Source organism: Crotalus tigris, unplaced genomic scaffold (assembly GCF_016545835.1).
Source record: "Crotalus tigris isolate CLP2741 ecotype Arizona unplaced genomic scaffold, ASM1654583v1 scf7180000017864.473447, whole genome shotgun sequence".
NCBI classification, from domain to species: Eukaryota; Metazoa; Chordata; class Lepidosauria; order Squamata; family Viperidae; genus Crotalus; species Crotalus tigris.
Genome location: NW_024096685.1, coordinates 58,104 through 86,054, shown reverse-complemented (window position 1 = coordinate 86,054; position 27,951 = coordinate 58,104). Strand labels below are relative to the sequence as shown.

The following is a 27,951-nucleotide window of genomic DNA, read 5'->3' as shown; positions in this document are numbered from 1 at the left end:
AGGTATCCTGCCTGAGCAGGGGTTGGACTAGAAGACCTCCAAGGTCCCTTCCAACTCTGTTATTGTATTCTATTCTACTTCTAAATATGAATTATGAAGATATACTTCAAGTAAAAGACTATTTCTTTTCAACCACACTAACATTTTTTTCAAAGGTTCATGGCACCTGTGATTCTTTATTCAATGGTTTCTTAATAGATCCACCAAAATATTAAGGGCATCCAGGTGCATTTTGGATTCCTTTATGATTAGAGAGGTTTCCCACAAACTCTTTCAGGGTAGAATTGATACATGGTCTTTCAATCAGAGAGGCTGCAAATTTAGTGATATCTTTTCTGCAAAATAACAACATTTTGAATAATTATGCTTATTTCAAAGGCAGACTGAAGGCTGTTTTCAATTATCCAATGCAAAAATAAAAGCACAACACTACAAGAATAGAAAGAATATAAAATATACCAAATATTTTTATAGATTCTTCTTGTGTTGTTTGCCATTTTTCTATAGAGAATCCATCAATTCCTGTAATCTTTCAACTTGGTAATGGCAGGAGTCTAACTTCATCTTTTACTTGTTGAGATTCTTTCAAGAATGGAATATCAGCTTATGTATCTTGGAGGATTGCACCTATACTGTACAGAATTTGAGGTTGGAACATCCTTCTGTTGGAGGATTATTTGGAAGACATTTCTTATTTTTCCATGTCTGTTTCTATCTTCAGTGTCTTTAAAGATTTCCTTGTAATACTATCCCGTTTCTTCTAACAGGTCTCTTAAAATCTTTGTTAAGTTCTTTCCCGAGATTTCTATCTTGCATAGTTTTTTTCCCTTTCTGGAAATGTCCACCAAAATTCTGACATGCAGTTTTCTACCTTATATTTCTTAGTTTTTGGCAGTCCCTTTTCACATTCATCCTTAACAACCTTTTTTGTTTCAATCCACAATTCCTCTGGTTCCATATTAAGTAGTTTAAAACAATTCTGATGTTGCCTTTGAAAATGACAGGTAGATAGTCAATATCTTGGTCATTTAAACTGATTGATTTTATCTTCTACTTTAGCTTTAATGTAGAATTTACATATGGGCCGTTCATAATCTCTTCCACATTCCCAAGGACATTCAATCATGGGCTTGTCTTTATTGTTAGAACTAAGCTCCTTCACTTCCTTATACTAGTGATAATATAATAAATATGTTTGTTGTGGACTCATCTGGTAGTAGGAAAACTGCTCTGTTCTGTGCATTGGTAAGGCATTGAGACAAGGCAGGAATAACAACAGTTGCTTCTTTATTTAATCTTCAACAGAACAACACAAAATGGCGTGGATCCCTTTTATACCCATCAACCAATCAATGCAACGTATCTTTCCCGCCTTGCGCATGCGCCATAGGCTGGAGACAGCCTGTCTGGCCTGGGCAGCCATATGGTCTGCCCTGGTCTCTCTGCAGTTTCCTGCACCTGCTGTGTCAATCACAGCCCAGGACATAACACCCCTCCCCTCTTAGCTCAAAAACACATAGAACTTAGCTCAAAAACACATAGAATAATTTCACATTATTACAAATCTAATACCCTTTCAGTTCTTTTGAGCGTGTTCTTATTTCTAAGTACACTTTTAAGCCTGCCCACCTACTAGCCATTTAGAGTGACTGTCCACAACAATGAGGAAGAATTGCCCCTGAAAGGGGCCAGCGTAGTCGATATGAATCCTTGACCAAGGAGCATATGTTTCCTCCCACCTGTGTATAGGACCCTGTGGCATTTCAGGCCTGGACTGTTGGCAAACCTGGCAGCGCTGGACCTGGGTCTCAATCTCCTTATCAAGCCCCAGCCACTAAAGATAGCTGCGCACCAGAGCCTTCATCTGGACTATGCTCGGATGTCCCTCATGCAGAGATTGCAAGACTCTAGTCCTCAATGAGGTTGGGATCTCTACTCTACTACCCCACAGGACATAACTCTTAAAGGTGGATAGCTCATGCTTCCTTTTCCAGAAACTCTGGAAGTTAGTGCCAGGACATGTGTCAAGCCATCCTGACAGCACCCATGTCAACACACATGTTAGCGTGTGATCATTGGCTATTTCTGCAGCCACATCCCTTGCATTGAGGGGAGACTCAGGCAAATCCTGAATAGCTAGTATGTGGTTAGCTGGGGCAGGATCTGATTCTACAAGCTGTAGAGGCAACCTGCTAAGGCCATCTGCATGGCCCATTTCTTTGCCAGGTTTGTGAACCAGTGAGTAGTCATATGCAGAAAGGAAAATTGACCACCTCAACATTCTAGGAGAAAATATGTGTGGGGTTTGCTTGTTTGTTGTAAACAACCCCAGCAGTAGCTTATGGTCTGTATAGACCGTGAAGTGGCAACCATACAAAAAGTCATGGAACTTTTTTATGCCAGCCACTATGGCCAAGGTTTCTCTGTCTATCTGTTCATAATTACGCTCAGCAGATGACAGAGTCCTAGAATAGTAGGCTACAGGGACTTGTGTCCCATCAGCCTTCAAATGACTTAAGACAGCCCTGATCCCATAAGGGGATGCATCGCAGGCTATACACACTGGCAGCTGCTCATTGAAATGAGCGAGAACAGCATTTGAAGATAACAATGCCTTGACCTCTGCAAAACTCTTTTCGTGGACTTGTGTCCACTTCCATGAAGCCTGTTTGTCCAAGAGCCGGTGTAACGACTCTGCCACTGCAGCCTTGTGAGGTAGGAAGAAGTGATAGACGTTTAGAAGCCCAAGGAAGGCTTGAAGCTCGCTCTTCGACTTGGGGTTTGGGGCTTGCTGAATCGCTTTGAGCTTAGATTCAGCAGAATGGATGCCTTCTGCATCTATATGAAACCCCAGGAATTCAGTGGAAATGACTCCAATTTTGCATTTGTCTTGCCTAAGCTTCAGCCCCGCTTCACGGAACCGCAGCAAAATGGACCGAAGCCTCTCAGCCAAGTTTTCGGGTTTTTCCCCTGCGATGAGGATATCATCAAAGTATGAACAAACTCCCGGAATGTTATGGAGCATTCACTCCATAACGCTTTGGAAAATGCCAGGGGCTACGTTAACCCCAAACTGCAGTCTTCTGACATTGAAAGCTCTCTGGTGCGTTACAATCAGCCGTTGCCTCATCAACCGGTAGCTGTTGATAGGCCTGAGCCGAATCAAGTTTGGTGAAAACACGGCCTCCCTTAAGTGAGGCCAAAATGTGGCTCACCACAGACACCAGATAAGCGTGCTACTGTAATGCTTTGTTTAGCGTGCATTTATAGTCAGCACAAATGCGGACTTCCCCATTGGCCTTCAGTGGCATAACTATGGGTGTTTCCCATGGACTACTATCCACAGGTTCCAAAATACCTTGCTGGAGCAGTTTGTCCAGCTCGGCATTAATCTTTTGCTTCAACGCAAAAGGCACCTGACAAGGCTTAATTCTAATCGGGGCAATGGATGGGTCTAACCGCAAAGCAATCAGAGGCCCCTTGTATGACCCTAGTTCTGGGATGAACACATCAGCAAACTCCTTGCAAACTTCTGCAAGGCCTGCCGTTTGCAAGCTGTGTAGCCCAGTCACTTGAATCCCAAGTGCCTCGAACCAATCGAGTCCAATTAGACTCGTGCAGTTGCCCTCTACCACAACAATGTCCAGGAACCCTTCGAATTTCCCATGCTGCACCTTGAGCCTCCCCTTTTATCCTTACTCGGGAATTCTTAAAGTCTGTTAAGACCAGATTTGACGGCCTGAGTTTAACTCACTGGCCGCGTCTGTATCAGATTTGTTTAAGGGATATGATTGACAGAGCTGAACCCATGTCCAGCTCCATCGTTAAGGGGACCCCCTGCAATTTGACATCAATGTGAAGCTTCTTCTTTAATGGCCTATGGGCCCCTGTGTTCAAAATGCTCCTGCGGGATGTGCAGAACCCCACCCTATTCTGGCTGGGGACCCTGATACCTTTCCGAGGCAATTCTTCCAAAGGATGGTCTTTTGTGCGACCCAAACAGACAGCAGCTATGTGGCCTTGCCTGCCACATGCCCAGCAAATGGCAGAGCGGAAATGGCAATCGGGGCACTTGTGGCAGCCTCCACATCCAAAACACCAAGGGAATTGAACTGCCTTGTCAGCTCGCTTGTCAGTTTGCTCACGGGGCCTCCTCTCCGCTGGCTGCTGTAGATAGTCAACCTCGTTTTCGGAATCAGGATCAGCTACATCTCGAGCAACCTCTTGATGGACAGAGCCTGAACTCATAGGATGCTTGGAAAGCCGCAAGGCCTTAACAGCTCTTCCCGCTGCTTCATTGGCCATGATCTCCCTTAGTGCATCCTGGAAGGAAACATCTTCCTTTGCAAAAATCTTTTGTTGCAGCTCACGGCTCCTCAAACCACAAACTAGACGATCTCAAAGTCTTTCCTCCAAGTCTTTGAACTCACAGGGCCTAGAAGCTTGTCGCAGCGCAGCAATAAAGTTCACAGCAGACTCTCCTGGCCTTTGGTCCTGCTGTTCGAATGCATGACGCCAGGCAATCACCGATAGCTTTGGTTCAAAATGTTCCCTTAACATTTTCTTCATCTCAGTGTAAGCAATGGATTCCAGAGGTGCTGCGGCAACAAGATTTTCGGCAATATTAAATGTCTCTTTCCCACAGACATACAGTAATGTTGCGGCTTTGAGCCTGTTTTCCCGAACTTGGTTTACTCAGAAGTAGTTTTCTACTCTGGCCACATATGAGCTCCAACGTTCAGGGTGAGCTGTATCGAATTTGGACAAACGCCCTATCTTCGACATCATTACTTCTTAGCAGCTTCGTCAACACCTCATGCTGCTCCAGCTTGTGAAGGGGTTCCAGGACGACTCTTGCCGAGCTCTCCTCCAGCATCTTTGTATTGGCAGGCAGAGTCGCACAATCGGAACGCCAAACTTCCAAGCACTTTGGCCTTCCATGGTGAGTCAGCCTATTTTCTTTTTGTTGTTTTCTTGCAGCACAATCCCATTCTCGCTGCCAATGTTCTTTTCTGTGCGTTGGTAAGGCATTGAGACGAGGCAGGAGTAACAACAATTGCTTCTTTATTTAATCTTCAACAGAACAACACAAAATAGCGCGGATCCCTTTTATACCCCCTTACAGGGAGCAGCATCAACCAATCAATGCATCGTATCTTTCCCGCCTTGCACGTGCGCCATAGGCTGGAGACAGCCTGTCTGGCCCAGGCAGCCACGTGGTCTGCCCGGGTCTCTCTGCAGCTTCCTGCACCTGCTGTGTCAATCACATAACAAAAACTGTGTTATCAATGAAGCAATTATTGGACTGGCAGAGACTGGCAATTCTCCTGCTTCATTTTAGTTTCCTAGACCAGTGGTGGCGAACCTATGGCACGTGTGCCAGAAGCAGCATTCAGAGCCCTCTCTGCGGGCATGCGCGCCATGCCCTGGAGATGGCAACCATCCCTCTTCAACTAGCCGCCCGCTAACTTGACGAGGTCCACATGGCCAGATGCATCCCACCATGGCTGGATTCCCTCCCCCCATCCCATTCCTCCTGGCCTCGCATGCTCTCCTTTTCCCTGGCACAACCCACTGCATCGCCTCCTCATCTGTCGTCCAGCCGTCCAGCTGAGAGGTAGCTTCTCTGAACTGCTGGCCCCAGAGTGAGCCCCAGAGTGTGCCAGTCGAGGGGCTGGCAGGCTGTGGCTGCTGATGGACACTGTCAGCCCCCATGTACTCACTGGCCTCTTAGTGCGGGGTCGATGATGTCAGGCAGCAGCCACCCCAGCCCCTGCTCCGCCTTGCCCTGCGGCAATGGCACCCCTGCCCTGCCTCACCTTGCCTCACCCCACAGGATGAGCCTCCTGCCAACCGCCCCACCTGCCAGAGACCCCTTGGATCTCCCCTAACCCTGCCCAGCCCCACAGGCATCCCTCCCCACAAGCAACATCGAGATGACCACACCCACCTTGGGCACACCCACGCAGTCTGCCATGACCATCACAGCCACACCCACCCAGTGGGCCATGCCCACCTGGCACCCGGCAATAAATAAGTGGGTTTTGGGTTGCAGTTTGGGTTGCAGTTCTCCTATCCTTACTGATTATTATGTGAAGTTTTTGAGAAAGAAGATGCATGAACACTACCCTGCATGAACCCTGTGACAGTATTATAAACTTGATTTCAGGAGCTTACATCCTTACTAAATGTCCATAACACGTCATCAGCAGAATTAACCTGTTCAAAGGAGTTTGGTGATGATTATGTACAGAAAAAGTTTGTCCCAAATTCTACTTCTGCATTCAGGTTTTTGGCATCAGGCTTTGATTTCAGAGTTTGGAATCATTATTATCTCTTTTTTTCATGTCTGAATATAAGAAACAGTTACACAAACATGTGCTTCTACCAAGCTGGATCTTGGATGGTTTAGAATCTGATTTTCATAAAGAAGAGACACAAATATGTAAGTATATTTGATACGTAGTTTGGAAAGTTTGAATTTTTAAATGATTTTAATGATTTTTGCATTTTACTTGGTTCTATATTTAGTTGACTTATTATTTAATTCTAAAGACCCAACTACTCACATTAAATCCTGCCCCAATGCTTGAATTGTGTTTGTGTTTCACCAACACAATTTGTATGCTAAGCTTAAAACATATCCTTCAGTCTTCCTGTCTTAAGTTATTTAGCGTACAATATCTCTTCTGTAGAAATCCAAATAGATCCTATAATATTATCTTTGCACCATCAAAGAAATGTTAAGGAAATACAGAACTTTGGGGAACTATATAACTTTCATCAACAATTCAGCAATTAATTTGCCATAATCAAAATGAATGTGCTACCTAAAATTCTATTTTTGTTCCAATGTATACCCATAAAATTAGATAAGAAATTCTTTCAAAACTTTAATAAAACCATACACAAATTTATTTGGCAAGGAAAAATAGCAAGGATTAAATTAAAATTATTGCAGGATGCGAAGGAAAGGGGTGGACTTGGCCTCCCTGACCTGGAAAAATATTATCAGGCCATAGTATTATTATAGGTGCGGGATTGGATATTATTGAAGAATAGGAGACTATTATGTTTGGAAGATCATGATTTACAGCCAGGATGGCATGCTTTGTTATGGGATCAGAAATATAAAAGAAACAAATATTTTCGAAGGCATTATATCAGATGAGCTCTAATTGACGTATGGGTTAAAACTTGGCAACCAAATTATAGACAAGTCCCCAGCTGGATTTCAATGTTAGAAATGCATATACACCCAAAGTTTATACAATTAGAGAAAATTATAACATATAAAAATGTACTAGACAAGAAAGGGGAATTGAAATCCAGGAAAACCCTTCAAGACGAAGGGATAAAATTAGAATGGTAGGCATATCTTCAACTACAGGCAAGATATTAGAAAGATAAAAAAGAGCTAGGCATAAAAATAGAGCCGACAGGGCTGGACAAAATATTATTAGGAACCAAGAACAAAATTATTAAAAAACTATATCATTTTTTGTTAGATCAGGCAATGTATGAGGAACAGGTAAAAGAAATCATATTAACGTGGAGCAGGGATCTTGATGTCAACTTTTATCTGCACATATGGCAAGAATTATGGGTAAGAAATAGGAAGTTTACTTTGGCCACCTCCTACAAAGAAAATCTCTACAAAATGTTCTATAGATGGCACCTCCCACCCACAAGGTTAGCTAAAATTTTTCTTCCATATGCTGGAAATGTAAATTGGCAATAGGGACCTATTACCATATGTGGTGGGAGTGCTCAAAAGCCCGTGACTTTTGGAACAAGATAAAAAAATGGCTGGAAGAAATATTAATGATGGAGATAGAGTTAAAACCAGAACTCTTCTTATTAGGCATAACTACGCAGAAATACGATAAAGGGATATTTTATTTGATGCTACACATGTTCACGGCTGCTAGACTGGCGTATGCACAAAACTAGAGGAATAAAGAAACTCCCACAGAAGAAGAGATTCTATACAAAATTCTATCGTGTGCGGATATGGATAGGCTCACAATGGAAATGAAAGACAAGACAGAGTCACATTATTTTGAAATCTGGGACAAATTTTACTATTGGTGTGAGTCAAGGAGGACTGTTCGGGTTATAAGCTAGTGTTAAGATAGAAACATATATAATTGTATGATAGTATATAGAGAAATAAATTAGATATTGTATTGTATAGAAAAATATATATGTATGTATTTATAGAGATTAAGAACTATATGTATGAAGAGGAACAAATTGTTAGAAATATTTATACTGGAATGTTACGCTATGTCCATTTTTGTTTTAACTATATTATAAATAAAAAAAATTAAAAAAATTCAGCAATTCATACTTAATTTTGCAGCTTGCAGAACAGTTTCAACTCAGCTTGCTAAGGTGGGGAACATTTAAATTAGATTCCAATGCACAACGTGCCTATTTATCACTAAAACAAGCCTCTCATCTGCCAAAAAGACTCTTCCCTCTTTGTTGTTCGTAGAAGAAAACATTTGGTTTGTGCCTTTTATTTTAGAGAGTTATTTTCTGCTAAAATAAAAGATGATCATTTTAGCAAGAAATTCTTTGGATTAATGATGTGTTTAAACACTGCCACCACTTCTTGGAAATATCCTTACTCTGTCAAAAACTGTACATCTACAAACTTTGCAAAATCCAACAGAACATAAAATTGGATGGATACAATTTCCCCCCATTTTAATGTTCATGTCAACTTTATTCCTGGTTCATAAAATAAGCAAGTAGAGCTGTTTTGTATGTGTGAATTATTTGCTTCTTTGACCTATGCACTTCTTCATTCAACTAAATTTTGGTAGCTTGTAAGTATATCACACATAAATAAACATCCATCACAAAATAACAATAAAAATGACAATAAAACTATAAGCAAATAAAATAATGAAAATGGCACAATGCATTAAATCAAGAATATGACCCCTCAGAATAATTGTTTTAGAAATTTCCTAAAAGTCAGTTGGGACAGAACAAGTCTGATCTTTAAGGGGAAACCATTCTAGAATGCCCAGTGCATTTCTTGCTGCCAGTTACATATCAGAGAGTGTACAGAATTGAGTGCTAAAGTGCTGGGAAATTCCCCTACAGTATTGTGTTGAGTCCATTTGACATTTGGGGCAGACCACACGAGTGGGTTCAACCACCTTAAGGAAATCACAGGTGATTTTGTATTATAATCAGATCAGAGAATTCATCTGGGATGTTCTCTTCATATCAATGGGGTGATTAAAATTTCCTCTCTCTACATCATCCATTAGCTGCTCTAATATAAAGACAAAAACCAAGTTATGCTCACCAAGGTGGTTGGATTTGAGACTACTAGATATAAGTCCATGGTCTCCATAGAGCACATGAGCTTCCAAACTTTAATGAAGCTGGCCAGAGTTGGCAGATTGAATTCCTCAACTACCAAAGAGAGGAGATTTTCTATCATCAGCCAGGAAACCAGTTTCAGTCATTATACCAGGAACATTCCTAGCTTCTCTACATAGCCAGATCTAACATAAAGACAGTCATACCTGATTTTGTTGTTATCAGCATCTCTGAACACTGGAAGAATGCCTTTAACATTAAGGGTTATCGACATCCCTTCCTTGACCTGAAGGACCTGAATAATTTCATTTGTATCTAGTGATCTGAAAGCCTGAGCATCCATCCCATCTCACCATCAAAACTAGTCTTGATTGGAGAAACTCTAGAAGCTGAGTGTCAGACCTGCCCCAGTCTGATCTCCTAGGGAAGTAAACTCTTGACTTCATTTGGTTGAAGACAAAAGATACTGTATTTTTACTAAGAGATGCTGGTTGCAGTAAAATCAAGTGGAATCTAAAATTCCTGGGCACCAATACAGAACTAAACCCCTGGTTCCCCTAGCCCTCCCCCTGTGGTCCATCTGTGTGTAGCCAATCCTGCACAGCTGAGATGTTTTAGGAAATGCTGAGGTGTTTGGGCTGGTGAAATTCCACTCTCAGGACAAACAGCCTTGAAGATGCCAGCATGCTAGCCCTAACTGGATTCCAAAGCACTTTGTTCTCCCTCAACTGTCAATCCCCCCTCCCAATTTCCCATCATAAAATAATCCAGCTTTATTGCCCATTTGTTCCCCCCTCTCTTCCCTAGTTAATGGCAGAACACAGCAAGGTGCCAAGCCGAAGATGGTGGATCTGACACTGAGATACACACTCCACACTGAATAAATGTGTATGCTTTTTTTGTAAAAACTCAGACAGGTAACTTCATCTTTCCCTTTTTCTTGGGAACATGGAGTTCATTCTTTCTCTTTTCTTGGGAATAGGGAGAATTGCACAAAACTGATTATGCATTCCAAATATACATTTTAATACATGGGGCTAGTGAAGCTTTGCTATGACAGCAGACTAGCCAGACATGTTTGAATATTTAAGGCTATCCATTTTTAACTTGAAGATTTGAGTGCCCTCACATCCAAGCAAATGTCAAAACCTATCATATGTGACTTCTTATCATACCTTATCATAGTTAAACCTTTAGCAATGAAGCTTGCTATACTTGTTAACCTTTTAACAATGGTGGATCATATTATTTTCTGTAACAGCCTTGTTTGTGCAGTACAGAATGCTTGTTTACTCATCTGCTATATTTTTGGTACTAAGATGTCCCCAATCACCTTATTTCAAATAGCATTCAACTCATGGATTGTTTTGGAAGTATATTCCCTCCCCCAATATTTAGATGTTAAGCTCTATTTTTCTTGGATACATCAACCACAAGCTCATGGTGATACTTAAAGGACCTATTTAGTCCTGGAATAACACTTTCACTGTGAAAGGTTGGAGAGGCAGGGTTCCAGGATCCTCCCTCCTGGCCGAGGTGGGAGGTCAGACCTGAGACGGTTGCATGGCCATGGACAGGGACCCAGCCGCCTTAGTCGGGGCCGACCAGGTTTCGTTTGTCTAGCCGAAGCTGAAGTTAGGTACCGGCCATGCCCCTGACACCCCACAGGTGGGAGGTCTGATCAAGGTATGTTCCTGTCCGTTCCAAAAGGACAACCGCAGGTCGCTGATGGCTCCAAGCAGAGTTCCCCCTAGGCGTCCAGTTCCAGTGGCCAGAGCAGCGGCCTGGCAGGGAATAGGGACCGGGGAACAGTGTTCTCCCCCTGCAGTCGACACTCTACAAGGCCCAGGGTGGCCCTTGGGGTCGTGGGCCCATGGGGTAGCCTGGGATCCTCCACCGCTGAAGGTGACATTCGATGGGAACCTGGATCATTTGGCAATGTTCTTAAGTCAGGTCATTAGCCATTTTGACCAATACGCTTGGTGTTATCCATCCCAATGGGTGATGGTGGTGGTGCTGACTTTCTGTCAGTGTCCTTACCAACCCCTGGTCCCACAGAAGACAAGTGGTCGACATCGTCAAGGTGGCTGGAAAATGGAACGGCCTGACCAGCGTTTATTTACAGCAAAACAAAGTCAGTACTGGGAGTGATCTTCTCCCAGAGCCTTACATGCAGTCTGTCCCCTCAGCTCCACCCCCCATCCAGGTAGCCAGGATCTGGTGGAGTAACTTCAAAAGCAGCAAAGGAGGTCCCTGGCTTTCCTCTCTGGTCTGCTACTCAGTCCTTGCTGCCGGGTGTCGTTCCTGCACCGCTCAGCTGGTTGTTGGTGGCGCAGCTGCTCAGCTGTTCGGTGGTTTCTCAGGGCAGGTAGGACCGTCCCGGCTTCTCCCTGGGTGTGATCCCTGCCACCAGCCTCTGCAGGGATTTCCTGTGCTGAACAGCTGTCTGGTAATTGACTGAGGGTCCTCCTAAATATTCAGCATTCAGCATTGTTACCATCAGCTGTTCGGCAGCGTTGCTGGCTTCCTGACTTCCCCAGGTATCGTCTCACTCCCCTCTCCCATTAATGTCAAGCCCACGGGGCTGGACATTCTGTATTTTTTACCAATTCCATTTGTTATATCCACATATGTCCAAGCCTCCTCACTGGCCCTACAGTCCTCCTATAACATTTGCTAGCAATTCAAACCCTGAAGGGTGTAAGGACCCACCCCACTTTGCATCTTAAGAAGACAGAACTCTTGGAATAATTCTTCCAACAGGAATCCTTTATTAAGAGAAAATGGTTGCAGGCATGCTAGACAGGATTGGGTTTCAAGCTCTTCCATTCAAGGTTTTAAGGGGTTCCCCAGTAGTCCCACCCAATCAACCCCCCTTCCAGTGATAGTTTCAAGTATCACACTTCCGCCCCCTTTCTTCTTTCTTCTGTCTGGATGGAGACTTCAGATAACTACATGAAAGGCAAATACCCTCCTTTGGTATGTTAACGCTTCGAGGTTACAATAAACACACATTCAGCATTCAGCTCTTTGAAGTGTACTGAAGGAAGTGAGGGCCATAAAGCCCCTTTGTTCTCCCCCTTCTCTCCCTCTTATGGCAGAATCCAAAGATGGCAGAATTGGGAGTTTCTATATTTGATAATTAAAGATGAAATATAATTGGATTCTGACATCCGGCCCCTCTTAACAATAAGAGAGATCCACCTGAAAGAAAACACAAGTATAAAATTTAGTCAGGCTTGTTAGGATACTCTGTGTGAAACTTCTTCAATAGCTTCGGGGTTCTGACATGACGTTTATGGACCCACTCATTTTGTGAGGGAGGGAGGTGTTTCCAGGCAACTAGGTACTGAGTTGCCCCATGATATCTCCTAGAATCAAGGATTTCCTTTATTTCGAAGTGTTGTTCACCCTCCACCATGAGTGGAGGTGGTGGTGGGGGGATTTTTGGCCGTAGATGTGACTGATGCTCTCTTTTCAGCAAGCTGCAATGAAAAATTGGGTGTATTTGCCTGAGGTTTTTGGGTAATTCTAATTCTACTGTTACTGGATTTATGATTCTTTTAATTGGAAAAGGTCCTATATATTTTGGTCCAAGTTTTTTACAGGGCTGTAGGGACTTTAGGTATTTTGTAGATAAGTACACCATTTCTCCTATAATGAATGGTGTAGGCTCAACCCTTTTTTTATCGGCTTGTGCTTTGTATGCCCGCCTAGCTTCATCTAGTGATTTTCTGACTATTGGCCAGGTGTTTTGTAGGTTTTCCATCCATTCTTTCAGTGAAGGGATCGTTGGTTCTTTTGGGGTTAACTCTGGCATAGGGTTGAAACTTTGGCCGTTGGCTATTTGAAAAGGAGTGTAGCCTGTGCTGGAGTGGACTGCATTATTGTAGGCAACTTCTGCAAAAGGAAGTAAGTCCGTCCAATCACTCTGTTGGAAATTTAAAAAACATCTCAAATATTGCTCAAGTACCGACTGGCACCGTTCCGCTTGTCCATCCCCTTGAGGGTGGTGGCTAGATGTCAATCCCTGAGTGGTCCCTAAGAGGGATAAAAATTCCTTCCAAAATGCAGACGTAAATTGCACTCCCCTATCAGAGATGATGCGTTGGGGTGCCCCGTGCAATCTGTAAATGTGCTGGATGAAAAGTTTTGCTAAGGCCTTTGCAGTGGGAATTTTTGGCAAGGGATAAAGTGCACCTGTTTGGAAAATAGGTCCGTGACTGTCCAGATAACAGTATTCCCATTGCTTTCTGGCAATTCCACTATAAAATCCATGGCTATTTCCCTCCAGGGGGCTGAGGGACTTGCCACTGGTTGTAATAGCCCTGGCGATTTCCCTTGCAACCTCTTTGCTGATGCACAGGTTGGGCAGCTGGCAACATAACTTTCTATGTCCTTTTTTATTGATGGCCACCAAAATTGCCGTTTAATTAAGTGTAAAGTTTTTACAAATCCAAAATGCCCTGCTGATTTTGTGTCATGGCAAAGGTGCATGAAAGTTAGTCTTTGAGTTGTTGGTATATATAACTTTTCCCCTACCCAAGGCAATCCGTCTCTCATTGTGCACACATGTTTGTTTTTCTGGAACCATTCATCTGTTTCCAAACTTTTTCTGAATTCAATCCCAGTTTGGCTGTCCAGTTGTGGTTTTATTTTGGCTTTGGTTCTTGTGGTTACTGGCGCTGCCAGTTGTGACTCTGCCATTATTGGTCTAGAGTCTGTGGTTCGTGCGCTGTTATATTGGGGCATGCGAGATAGTGCATCTGCCAGGAAGTTCTTTCTTCCTGGTAAATGTTTGAGCTTAAATTGGAATTGGTGAAAATGCTGGGACCAGCGGGCTTGTTTGGGATTGAGTTTCCTGGAAGTTTTCAGGGCTTCTAAATTTTTGTGATCAGTCCACACCTGGAAGGGGATTTTGTTGCCTTCCAGGAACTGTCGCCACGTGAGTAATGCCCAACGTATCCCATAAGCCTCCTTCTCCCATACGGGCCAGCGCTGTTCTGTTTCCGTGAGTTTCTTGGATGTATATGCACAGGGTTGCAATACTGCATCATCATTTTCTTGTAATAGCACAGCCCCCACTGCCACATCACTTGCATCTGCCTGTATTATGAAGGGCTTGTCCATGTCTGGGTGCCTTAGTACTGGTTCGGCAGAAAAAAGTCTCTTTAGTCTCTCAAACGCTGCTTGGCACTCCATTGTCCATGTTAGTGGCTGGCTAGGTTTTACTGAGGATGTTCCCTTCGTTTTTAGTAAGTTAGTGAGGGGCAAGGCTATCTGTGCAAATGAGGGGATGAATTGGCGGTAAAAATTTGCAAAGCCCAGGAAACTTTGTAGTTGCTTTCTTGTGCGGGGTGGTGCCCAATTTAGTACTGCTTTGACCTTCTCCGGGTCCATTTCAATGCCCTGTGGGGATATGCGATAGCCTAGGTAGTCTATCCTTTCCTGGTGGAATTCGCATTTTGAGAGTTTGGCATATAGGTGAGCGGCTCGCAGCTTCTTTAAAACCGCTCTGACAAGTTTGACGTGTTCTTCTTTTGTTTCAGTAAAGATAAGAATGTCGTCCAAGTAAACAAGGACCCCCTTAAACAGGTGCTCCCTTAGAACGTCATTGATTAATTGCATAAAGACTGCAGGGCCCCCTTGTAATCCAAATGGCAAGACTTTGAATTGATAGCACCCCATGGGGCAGTTAAATGCAGTCTTCCATTCGTCCCCTTCCTTAATTCTCACGCGATAGTAAGCTTCCCTTAGGTCTAGTTTAGAAAAAATTTTCCCTTTCGATAGGTGTGACAGCATGTCTTTCATGAGGGGCAGTGGGTATAGGTTGCTTTCACTGATTGTATTCAGGGCCCTATAATCCACGCATAAACGTAAAGAGCCATCCTTCTTCTCTCTAAAAAGGACCGGGGCAGCCACTTTAGGCTTGGCTGGCTCAATGAAACCTCTCTCCAGGTTTTTTTTTATAAATCTTTCCATTTCCTCCTTCTCCTTTGGGCTCATGGAGTATAATCTGGGCTTCGGGAGTTTTGCCCCAGGCTTGAATTCAATGGTACAGTCTGTGGGTCGGTGGGGGGGAAGCTCATTCGCCCTCTCCTCACTGAAGACTTCAGCAAGGTCCCTATATTCCTCTGGTATTTCTGTTAATCTTTTTTCCTCTCCTATGGATGCTTTTTCTATTCTTGATTCTGGTAGCCTCCCTTGGGGTTTTAAGTCCATAGGGTCCCCCTTCGGGAATTTGATTTCTGTCGTCCTCCAATTTACCCAGGGGTTCCATTTTTTCAACCATTCCATCCCTAGAATCATTGGGCATTCCATACCTGGGGTCACCACAAACGTTAAGTCCTCTTCATGGTTGCCCAGGGAGAGGTGTATTGGCAGAGTGGCTAGGGTAGCTGGCACCCCCCCTGCTATGGATCCATCTAGCTGGCCAAATGAGATTGGTTGTTCCAGTCTCCTGGATGGGATGCCCAGATTCCCCACTAGTGTTGGGCTAATGAGGCAGCGGGTGCAGCCAGAGTCTATTAAGGCTTTCACCTTCACAGCTTCGGGCATGGGGGGGATTAATATAGTCACTGTTTTGAAGATGGGTGTGATGCATCCACTTACCAGAGGTTCGCCCTCCGAGCTGTCATCTGAGGCATCCATCGGCCCTGTGGTGTAGGCTGGAGTTCTTTCCCCTTGGTGAGCAGAGGTGGGGGTTTCTGCAATTTCCATCATTCTCATGGCTGTTTCTTTTGGCTTAGCTGAATACTCTCTGGGTTTGTTGATTGGGGATCTGTCTGGGTTGTGCTGGGGGGCCTTTGAGCGGCATTCTACAGCTCGATGCCCTTCTCTTCCGCACTTGAAACACCCCATTTGCTTCTTGGCTGTATCCGATGATTTCACCGGTTGGTGTTTCAGCTCAGGCGGGGGGCGGCTCCATTGTTTTCTTCGGCGGTGCCTTTTCAATATGTCGATCTCTGCTTCCTCTGCCAAGACGTACCATTCCTCAAGTCGATGTGGGTCCCCTCGGGGCAGGCAAGCATCATATAGATCATAGTTTAGTCCGTCTTTGAAATGGCCAAGGAGGATGTCTTCTGGCCAATTCAGTTTGCTGGCAATGGCCCGGAATTCTTGTGTATACTCGGCCACTGGGCGTTTGCCTTGCCTCATCATTGTTATTCTTTCACGGGCTTTGCGATCAGCCAGGGGGTCTTCAAATTGTCTTCTCAAAGAGGACATAAAACGGTTGAAGTTACTGAGTTCTGGGGCATTGGAGTCATGCAAGTTCACTACCCAATCCGCAGCTGGTCCATCCAGGGCAGATTGCACGATCCGGATGCGGGCTTTGTCGCTGGGAATGTCCTGCCCATATTCCTCCATGTAGCTGAGTACTTGGGTTAGGAAAAAACCCTAGCGTGTTGGCTCCCCTTTGAATTTCACCTCCAACGGTGGACGTCTTGGAATGGATCGGTGCCTCCGGTGTGGGTGGTAGTGTCTTCCGTCCAGATTGCCATCTGTGGTCCGGTAGGGGGTGGGGGCTCCTGGATCAGTAGATGTCCCTGGGGTTGCAGGTTCCACGTCCCCCTCGGTGTCTCTCCCTTTGTGGCTCCAGGAACTGGGGCGGCCGTAGGGCTCAGTAATCTCCTCTCCTAGGGAGCTGAGAGTTCTCTTCATCAGGTCAATAGCTTTCTCTAGGATCCAGTCTGAGTACGGTACCCAGCTTCCTCCCTCTTCACTTGCATGCAGGGATTTCTCCATCTCCTGCTTCCATTCTGGTTGCTTGGTCCCCCGTCTGAGGGTCACCTTTCTTGATTCCTTTCTCCACTCACTTTTCTTTCCAACGTTCATCGACCAGCGAGGCTTGTGGTCCTGTGTCTCCACCACTTCTTCTCCCGAGGAATCTGACCTCTCAGATCCCAACATCTGGCAAGGTTCCAACTGGGTCAGCGGCTCTCTTTCCAGGGAGTTTTCCCCCTCTTTTGCTCCATTGTCGGACATGGTAAATTTTTGCAAAATCCCCCGGCAAGGGTCTTCCTTCCAGGTGGATTAATTTTGCAAGTCCTGTCTAATGTGAGGACCCACCCCACTTTGCATCTTAAGAAGACAGAACTCTTGGAATAATTCTTCCAACAGGAATCCTTTATTAAGAGAAAATGGTTGCAGGCATGCTAGACAGGACTTGGGTTTCAAGCTCTTCCATTCAAGGTTTTAAGGGGTTCCCCAGTAGTCCCACCCAATCAACCCCCCTTCCAGTGATAGTTTCAAGTATCACACTTCCGCCCCCTTTCTTCTTTCTTCTGTCTGGATGGAGACTTCAGATAACTACATGAAAGGCAAATACCTTCCTTTGGTATGTTAACGCTTCGAGGTTACAATAAACACACATTCAGCATTCAGCTCTTTGAAGTGTACTGAAGGAAGTGAGGGCCATAAAGCCCCTTTGTTCTCCCCCTTCTCTCCCTCTTATGGCAGAATCCAAAGATGGCAGAATTGGGAGTTTCTATATTTGATAATTAAAGATGAAATATAATTGGAACACTTGGTCTGGTAGATGATATATTAACTGCCAACCAGAAACCTTCTGCAGGACAAACTTCTGGATGGGGATGGGAGGGTGGGAGAATAATAAGTGAATACATTTCTGAAATGAATATTCTTTCCTTGCCTGCCTCTGATCCCCAAATTACAATAGGCAGTTTCTGCCTCCCACCCAGCTTCACTAGATCCTTGAGGGATGAGTTTTGATCTGGGAACTGCATCTGATCAAGCTATTGTATCAGAAACTGCCCACTTGTAGTTATCTCTCTGGGGGATATAAAGATAGATTTCCCACTTCTCTCCCTCTGAAAAATGACATTTTAGGATGGGAGAAGGGAAGAGATAGTCCTTTTCATCCAAGTTCTCCGGAGGGAGAAAGAAGGGAGGAGAGGTGTTCAACATCAATAGATGCAGAGAATCTGCAGAAAAAATACAGAACCTTGCTGAGTTGGCTATGTGTAAAAGAGGGAGGAAAGAAGCACCAACCTTCCTTACCTAAAGTGGATGGGAAGAATTGCTTTTGAAGTGGGAGGTGGTGTGAAAGCTTGCATGGTCAAAAACAAACAGCCTGATACCAGATCTGTTTGTTACTAAAGACAGATGCCACATTATACAGGCAAGAGAAAAAAATGAAAGAATTTAAGCCTTAATTTCACTATAAATAAAGCTTATATTTGATACCAGAGTCACTGAGATTCATTTACAATAACTATATTGCTTTTGTACAATTTATCTGAAACTTTGCATAAATAAACTTTATTTGTGCCTATTTATCTAAAATGTTGCTGCCTTGGAATCTATTCTTCAAAGGGTTTATTTGATTATTTGTTTGTTTTTTTGTTTTGCCAGGGAAGGGGTAGGGAGGCCTGACAGATTTCCCAGTGACAAAAGAAATAGTCACCTCCCTCCCTCTCTTCCTCTCTCCCTCCCTCCCTCCCTCTCTCTCTCTCTCTCTCTCTCTCTTTATTCCTTTCTCTGTGCATGTTTCTCTCTCTCTCTCTCTCTCTCTCTCTCTCTCTCACACACACACACACACACACACACACACAGAGAGAGAGAGAGAGAGAGAGAGAGAGGGAGAGAGAGACAGGAGTGGAATAATTAATAGCAAAAATAATCCCAATAGAAGCAATGAAAACCAGAAATACCATCTATATTGCCAGGTCTACACAACCTGATCAGCACAGAACTAATGGGTTTCATGAGAATGCATCACAAGGAAACATCTGATTGGTTTCTTAGTGATATTACTCCAGGAATAGCAGGACAAAGCAAATTTGCATGGCAAAACAATTTTATATGGCCCAATGTTATGTCTTTATATTTTCCCCAATTCCTTTCATCAATCTTAATTTGATCAGATAATAATCTTGAGTAGTTAAAGGTAATCCAATTCCTGTTTTGTCTTTCATTCCAGATTTCTCTCTTTTGTGATGGGGTAGGGCCACAGAGAAAGAGACATTTCCTTAATAGTAGGCAATTTTTATGTAGCATTTCACTATTGGCTCACAAAGCCATCACTCTTCTCTCTGTACGATGCAGTAAGATCTCCAGGCATCTACCCAGATTTTGGAATCAATTTACAATTAGCTATAAAGCACTAATATGTTAAGCAAAATGCTAGCTTAGGTAAGGAAAACTCTTGAATACCTCCAGATCTCTATTTGCCAAATATATCAAAATATATTGTCATGATTTGGACAAGACCTTACACAGATTTTTAGAACTCTGAGAATGGGGAAATGGCAGCAATAAAAATTAAAATAAGGTAGGGCAGATGCCTATCTATATTCATTTATTTTTCATTCAAGTTGAAAAAATTATATCACTTCCTATGATGCACCACAGATTAATGGTATCTGAGAATGGATAGGAAATAAAAATGAACGCTTCTACTGAATGACTTGATAAGGGAGAGAATAAAAAAGGAAAGTAGAAGCAAAACAAAAATAAATGTTAAACTTTTAAAATGTCAAAAAAAAAACCCATTAATTTTTTTTCTTTCAACAAAAGTCAAGAATAAATCTATCCCTTACAACAATGAGCACCATTCTAAAATGTCCGTGTTACTAGTACCAAAGCTAACTTTTGAGATTTTCATTCTGTTGAATGACCGTTAATGTAGATCTTGGGGCAATGAGGCTTCCTCTATATAAAAATAGTATGTACCAATCTTTTTATTTAAATGCCCAGAATATTCTATGATGGTTACAGTGACACACTCTGGTTGATCTATAGAAGAACAGTATCTACAGAACCCCCAGTGATTATGTGGGCAGCTATGGACTTGCTTTTCCCAACCTGGTGACCTCTAAAAATGTTTGGAATTGTTCATTATCAAAATCTGAGTTTGGTTGGGTTTTTGGATTCTACCTCAATCTGAAAAAGCCTGTAATTTTTTTTGACAGGTAAAAACACTTGTACATTTGTTTTATAAAGTTACATTTATCTTACATTTGACACCAGGGGGGAAAAAACTTTTCTCATTACTGGAATACCTAACAATATATTATTACTAGTTCACTCTCTAAACAAACATTAAAATAATTATCAACATTAAAGAAATTATATATTAATTATTTTTTTAAAAAAGGCAATCAGCTCTACAGCTTAATTTCACAACACATTAATTTATGTAATTTGGCCAAAATAAATCAGAATAGAAACAACAAATGCACTTTCAACAGAAAATATTTTATTTTTATAAAATCATTAAGTATCAATCTCATGGAAGGTGTTGCTGTTTGCAAACTAAAGAATAAAGGAACCATAAGGGAAAAAATAGCTTAATTAGAAACTGCTAAAGTTATTGTATACAGAAATAATGGGGTTTCTTCAATTTTGTTCTTTTGGGGAGTTATAATCAAAGGAAAAGGCAAATATTTTTGAGTGACTGACATTATTCCTGCAACATTTGCAATGCCAGATATAGGCTGTAATGTATTTATTGCCAGCATTCTCTTCTAAGCAACAACTAAATCAAAAGCTTAGTCTGTCCTAGCAAATAAACCAATTTCAGCCTGTCTAAACCAATCTGTATTTATTATGCAGGACTTTCTATGGCTAGCAAAATAAGCCATCTCTCACCAGATTTCCTGCTGACCCTTAATGAAAGGCCTATCAGTCAAAGAAGAACTAGAAAGGTGAAGGGAGGTGGGGGAGTGGGGGGGGAGTAGGAAATAGGCGATGCTTTAAAAGCACTGGGAGAATCCTTGCTGAGCAAATCTTGCCTGGTGAGCCCAATGAAATAGCGCCTGCCTTAAAAACTAATGGAAAAGGTTCGATCAAATGCCTGAGTCCGCAAGCTCTGGAATTGTTCAAGTGGACTCAGCCGACCCTTCCCGGAGAATCAGCTCTCGGCCATCGCTGCAACCCAGAAAGGGTGGGCGTCCCTACCTTGGAAGAAGAAAGCTTTGCTGCCGTTGTGCAGTCCCTGAACTTGCCGCACTCCAGCCACAGAATCCCCCAACTGCAACTCGCTCAGCACATCAATCTGCACCGACGGGTCCACGCCAATGCCGAACACTGGATCCAGAAAAATAAGATTACCACAGAATAGGGCAACTATTTTCCCTCCGACATTTTCTTCACCCGACCCCGGTTTTCTCCCCTCTAACGACCCAGGACCTGAGATCCCCTTGATTCAGCCGCACCTGCCAGTTTGGCTGCGAGACCTAGTGTCGTGCGGTCTATTGACAAAGTTCTGGGAGTCGGATGTTGGTTCCCAACAATCCTCCCGACCTCTTCCCTGGCGGAGAAAGACTCTGATTCTCCCCATGAGAAACAAAGAGCAGGATCAAGGGTTCGGGGAGAAGAGGAATAGGTGGGGAACCCACGGCTTCTTGCCCTTACCGGAGCTCAGGCAGAAGAGCAGGCACAAAGTGCTCGCGGATACCGACGGGGACGCCATAGGGTTGGAGAAGGAGCGGTGATCAGTCCATAGTTCTCCTCAGGAAGAGGATCGCGGCGAAAAAAGCAATGCTCGGAGCCTCTCAAGCTTTCCCTCAGGACAAACTGAAGATCCCGCAGGCGAAAATCAACAAGGTCAGAGCCAGCCCCAAAGCTCGCAGCATCCTCCCGGGTGTGTCAAGCCGAGAGCAGCATCCTCCCGGCGCCTCGAAACCTGAAGCCTCCTCTGTCAACAGTGGCAAAAAAGAGCCGGAGAGCGCGTCGCGCCTGGGGCAATGCCGAGAGTTTCCCGGGGGAAGCCAGGCGAGTAGCGCGGGGAAGAGGCATCTAAGGCGCGCCTAGATCGCTTTCTCCCTTTGGGCTTCCTGGCTAAACCTCGCGGCCGTTACCAATGGCAGCAACAGGAGCCGCTGCCGCCGCCGCCGCTCTGTCCACCGGCGCCAGCGAGGCTTCAGGCTCCTCCTTGCAGCAGCATTAAAAGGGGCCGAGACGGCGACAGTTTGGAAGAAGAGGAGGCGGGCTGGGGCGATGATGACAGGCGGGTGGGCGGCGAAAGGGAGGCACCCTCCTCGCGCGCCTCGGTTCCTACCGCAGGTGCCTTTGGCTGGAAAGCGCCGAGCACCGGGAAATCCTTCTCCTGTTGGACCTCTTCGCAGGCTTCGTTTCTGGGTTCATCTTTCTTCCAAAGAGACGCAAAGCCATCCACCTTCGTCCCCATTCGGTACTCCCACAGCGCGCAACCGTCTCTTGATCTAAAGCTGGAAATTCCTACACTGGGAGTTGAACCGTCTCCAGTAGTTGGAGAACGGCACATCTTCATCCTCCTTTACCCTGTAGAGCGTCGGTGCGCATCTCCATTCATGGCTAAAGTAACACATTCGGGGAGGTCCCAGAATTCTCATGTGACTTGGAAACTGTGGAGAAATTATATGGGGGCTGGCAACTTTGCAGCCGCGTCCGGATTTCCCCCGACTCGGCTGGGCGCAAACGGGGCGCCCCCTAGATTAAGGTGGATATTTGAGTATTTCAGGGCATGAAAAGGCATGGCTGAACACACAAATTCGCAGGAGACGGAAAACAACAGCTGGGTGATCACAGGAGCAGAGGCTGTCTCTGTGGAAGATCTTGGTTGCGAAGCTTCAGAAGAAACCCAGTTGGAAGCTTCTCCGCCCAAGAGCGAGCTTTTCGTGGACAGTCCAGATCTGGAAGAGGAGAAATCAAAGGAGGAAGCTGAAAACAGCAGCCTGAAGATGACGAATTTCCAATTTGATGCGGGAGAAAACCCGAATGACCAAAGACCTACATACAACATTATATATATACATATACATATATATACATACACACACACACACACACATACACACATTCTTAATATTTAGCAAACAGCATGTTGTCTGGGTTCATGTATTTAAAAAAACAATGAAGAATAATTATCATAAACAATATGTTAATTAATTGCTCAGTAGTCTTCTTCTTACTAGTATATATTCAATGTTACATATCACGTTCCTTTCTCTCTAACTCATTTTTTTAACCATTGATAAAAATTATCCCGTGTTCTAAAATACACTGAATCTTCTTTCTCTTTAATCTTTAAAGTCAATCTATCCATTTCTGCACACTCTAAAATTTTCTTAATTAGTTCTTCTGTTGGTAAATTTTAATTTTTCCAATATTGGGCAAATACAATTCTTGCTGCAGTTAGTACGTGTAAAATTAAATATATATAGTCTTTCTCATAATTTGCTCCTATTACTCCTAACAAAAATCATTCTGGCTTAAAATCTATTTGTTTTTGAGTCATTTTCTCCAACCATAAGTGTATTTTTGACCAAAATCTTTTAACTTTAGGGTATGTCCATCAGATATGGTAATTGTTTGCATTTCCAACACTTGTTTGAAGTATTTTTAAACATTTTTGCTAATCTCACTGTTGTTAAATGCCATCTGTAAAACATTTTATATAAGTTTTCTTTATATGCCACTGCTTTTGTTAATTTAGAATTTCTTTCCTATAACCTTTGCCAGTTTTCTAATTCTATATTATGTCCAAAGTTTTTTGCCCACATTATCATTGTTTCTTTTATTTGTTCCTCCTCCATCTTTAAGCTTAACAGATATTTATAGAGTTTCTTAAACAGTTTTTTATCTGTTTTTAGCAGTATCTGGTCGAATTCTTTCTGTTCTTTATAAAATCTCATGTTTTAGCATCTTTTTCATATCTCGTTTGGGTCTGCAAATATGGCCACCATCATAGATCAATACCTTGTTCTTGTAAATCTTGTCTGTCTTTCAATTTCTCTTCATTGTCCAAAATATCTTTATAGGTCACACCTTTCTCATAATTAATTAAATTTGGGTAAGCAAATGCTTCCATTGTTGAAAGCCATCCAGGTGCATTTCATATAAAGTGGTTTTGAAAGTATCTATGAATTTTATTCTTCCCATACCACAGAAAGGCACGCCAACCAAGTTGTAGGTCATGCTCCTCTAAGTATAATAGTCTTTTTATCTCTGAGCATTATCTACTCTTTAAGCCATGTTAATATAGTTGCTTGGTAGTATAACATCCAGACAGGCAGTCCAAATCCTCTACTTTCTTTCACTTCTTGTAACATTTTCAGTCTGATTCTAGCTTTTTTTCATTGCCAGATAAATTTCAGTATTGTTGTATTTAATTCATCAAAAAAGGCTTTTCCCAGCCTTATAGGTATCGTTTGGAACAGAAAGAGTATTTTTGGTAAGATACTCATTTTCACTGTTGCTATTCTCCCCAGCATTGAAAGTTGTAAATTTTTCCACTTTTCCAAATCCAATTTTATTTGTTTTAGCGATCTTGCCTAATTCTCTTCTTTTATTGTTGCACATTCTGTTGTTAAATAAATTCCCAAGTATTTAAATTTTTTAACTATTTGAAGATTTGTTTTTTGCTAGTTGTTTTTTTTGTTTTTCTGTTAGATTTTTAGTTAGAACTTTAGTCTTTTCTCTGTTTATTTTCAACCCTGCCACTTCTCCAAAGTTTTCTATTTTTTCCATAAGTTTAGTGCTTGTTTCAAGCAGTTCTTCCAATATAAAAACCAAGTCATCTGCAAATGCTTGTAGTTTTCATCTTTTATCTTCAATCCTTTAATTTTCTATATCTTGTCTGATGTTTCTATTCAATACTTCCAGTGTTATAAATAATAATGGAGATAGTGGACATCCCTGTCTTGTGCCTTTTTTAATGTCAAGGTTTTCTGTAAAATCTCTATTTACAATTATTTTGGCTTTTTGTTTATAATAAATTGTTTTGATTACATTTATAAAGTTTTCTCCAAAATCCATTTCCTCTAGTTGCTGAAACATAAATTGCCAGTTTACGTTGTTGAAGGCTTTCTGTGCATCAAGAAATATTAAAGCCATCTGTTTCCCTGGATGAATTTCATAGTACTCACATCTAGAATCATTCTTAAATTATTTTTTATCTGTCTTTTAGATAGAAAACAATTTTGATCTGTATGTATAAATTCGGTCAAAAATTTCTTTAATCTTTCTGCTATAATTGAGGTGAAAATTTTATAATCTACATTTAATAACGATATTGGTCTATAATTTTTAATTTGTGTTAGATCAGAGTCTTCTTTGGGTATTAGGGTAATATTGGCTTCAGTCCATTATTTGGTATTTTAGCCTCCAAAAGTATTTCATCGCACAATTCTTTCAAGATTGGGCTTAGTATATCTTGTAATGATTTATAAAGCTCTGCGGGTAATCTATCTGGACTCGGAGTCTTATCATTTTTTTGCCTTTTTAATCTCTATCATTGATATTTTTCCATTTAATAAATTTTGGATATTCTCTGAGATTTTTGGTAAGTTTGCTTTTTAAAAATATTGCTGTATTTTTTCTTTTGAAATTTCCTCTGCATTGTAAAGTATCTCGTAATAATCTTTGCTAATTTTCTTAATTGTATCGTTTTGAAACTGTAATTCACTTTTGAGTCTTGCAACTTGTTTATCAGTGTTTTCTCTTTTTCTTTTTTCAGTCTATGTGCTAACCATCTCCCCGGTTTATTAGCATTTTCAAACAAGTTCTGTTTACCCCTTTTAATCTGTTAAGTCATTATTTCCATCCAGTAATGGGATTCAGCCAGTTCGCACCACTTCGGCAGAACCGGTAGCTAATTTTTTGTTGGCCAGGCCCAGAATGGACTTCCGGAAGCAGCATCCACACAGAGAACTGGTTGTTCATATATTTGAATCCCACCACTGTTTCCGTCTCAGTTAGATTTAATTTATGTTTTATTATCTCCGTTTGCTTCTTAAGTATTTTCTTTGTGGGTCTATTTGTAATTCTGATTCTAATTTTCTGAACTCTTCCTTCAACTTTAACTGTTGTTGTTTCTTTTCTTTATTCTTTTTAGCAGTATAAGTTATAGCCAACCCTCTGAAATATGCTTTAGCTGTGTCCCACACATTTTGAAGCGAAGTCTCTTCTTTCGTATTTATTTTGAAAAAAAGTCCATTTCCTTTGTTGCTAGTTGTATGAATTCTTTTTCTTTCAATATAGATTTGTTCAAGGATCATCTTAATTTTTTCTTGGCTTCTCTCCAAGTCATCTTTATTGGGTTATGATCTGCCCAGATATTAGTTTCTATCTCAATTTCTTGTATCATCGTGCTAAGTTCCGAGGATGTCCATATCATATGAATTCTAGACCATGATTTATGTCTATTTGAGTAAAATGTATATTGTAGTTTTTTGGGATTTTTTTCTCTCTCCATATATCTTGGATACAGAGTTCTTCTGCCATTTTTAAAAATGCATTAGGTAATATATTTCTTTCTTTTCTCACTTGTTTGGTGTTTTTATAGTCCAAAGTTCCATCTGTTATTGCATTGAAGTCTCCCATTATACAAAGATTTTAATCGTCCTATTCTAATATTTTTTATTTAATTTTTGGTAAAATTGTTCTTGTTTATCATTTGGTGCATATATTGCTACCATCAGTATCTGTTTTTGATTCATCATTATTTCCACCATTAATATTCTTCCCTCTTCATCCGCATACATTTGTTTAGGGTTCATCGTTTCTTTAATGTATAGAGCTATTCCTCTTTTCTTTTGATGTGCTAATGCAAAGTGAAGTTTACCAATTCTCGGCTGTTCTAACAATTTATAGTGTTGTCTCTTAATATGTGTTTCTTGGAGGCAAATTATGTCCATTTTTAATTTTTGTAGTTGTGTAAAGTTTTTTTCCTTTTTAAGGGAGAATTTAGTCCATTTATATTCATTGACAAGATCCCACTTTCCTTCTCCATCTCTTTCAATTATATCCAGGTCTTAATCTTCTAGTCAATCTTATCTGTCTCTGTTTTCTTGGTCTTGCTCTTTCTTCTATGTATGTATTTTTAATTTCTTCCTCCTTTCTTGGTTTAACTGCTCCTTCTACTGCCATCTCTTCCTGTTTCTTTGTTTCTCTCATTGGTTCAAAATCACCTCCTTCCAGAAATACTCTATGGTTGTCATAGAATTCCATTGCTTTATGTGTCGTATCCAGTCTATATCTTTTCATGTCCCAATAGATTAAAATCCCTTCTGGAATCAGCCATCTGAAATTCACTCCTTTTTCAATTAATTTTCTAGTTAGAAACTGGTATTCTCTTTGGGATTCTCTTATTCTCCTAGGGATTTGTTTCAGAACCTACAATTTCTTTTTCTTTGTATTTCAGAGGTTCATCTCTTACTCTTCTCAAAATCTCGTCTCTTATGGATCTTTTAAGAAATTTAACATGTACTTCTCTGGGGACTTTATTTCTTCTAGCATAGTGTGAGCTGACTCAATAGATATGATCTAATTCTCCTTCCATTTCTTGTTTTCTAGTTCCTAATGCTTCTGCCAATAATTCTGTTATCAGGTCTAGAAGATCCTCTTCCTTATCTTCCATTATATTTTGAAATCTTAAAAAGTATGAGGCCTATTCCATTTCCATGACAGCAATTGAGTCTTCTAGTTCTCCATTTATTTGCATCAATTTCTGGTTTTCATCTTTAAAGATTTCTAATTTTTGGTCAACCTCAGTTGATTTATCTTCTAGTTTTTAAATTCTTTGTTGGTTGTTTGTAACCATCTGTTTGAAATTTTCAAATTGAGAGTCCATGTTATTAATTTTTTGGTTCATTTTATCAA

General features: G+C 41.8%; 1 protein-coding gene across 8 annotated transcripts in view; it reads right to left on the bottom strand.

Annotated features, from left to right (window-relative positions):
* The window catches only part of LOC120308080 (protein NEL-like), a 374,605-nt gene extending 352,379 nt beyond the window's left edge, over nucleotides 1-22,226 (bottom strand). For 2 of the 8 annotated variants that reach the window (XR_005556738.1, XM_039343565.1), the window contains exons 1-2: nucleotides 21,724-22,218; nucleotides 21,268-21,396 (exon numbers count right to left, since the gene is read on the bottom strand). Coding sequence is in view for 7 of the 8 variants with exons in the window: in XM_039343565.1 (XP_039199499.1) it covers nucleotides 21,268-21,396; nucleotides 21,724-21,781 (187 nt within the window). In the remaining variant the exon portion in view is untranslated. Of the gene's footprint in view, nucleotides 1-21,267; nucleotides 21,397-21,723 lie in introns of all 8 variants that reach the window. The other 6 variants (XM_039343561.1, XM_039343563.1, XM_039343560.1 and 3 more) reach the window with 5 other exon arrangements.
* Between the last annotated feature and the right edge of the window lie 5,725 nt (nucleotides 22,227-27,951).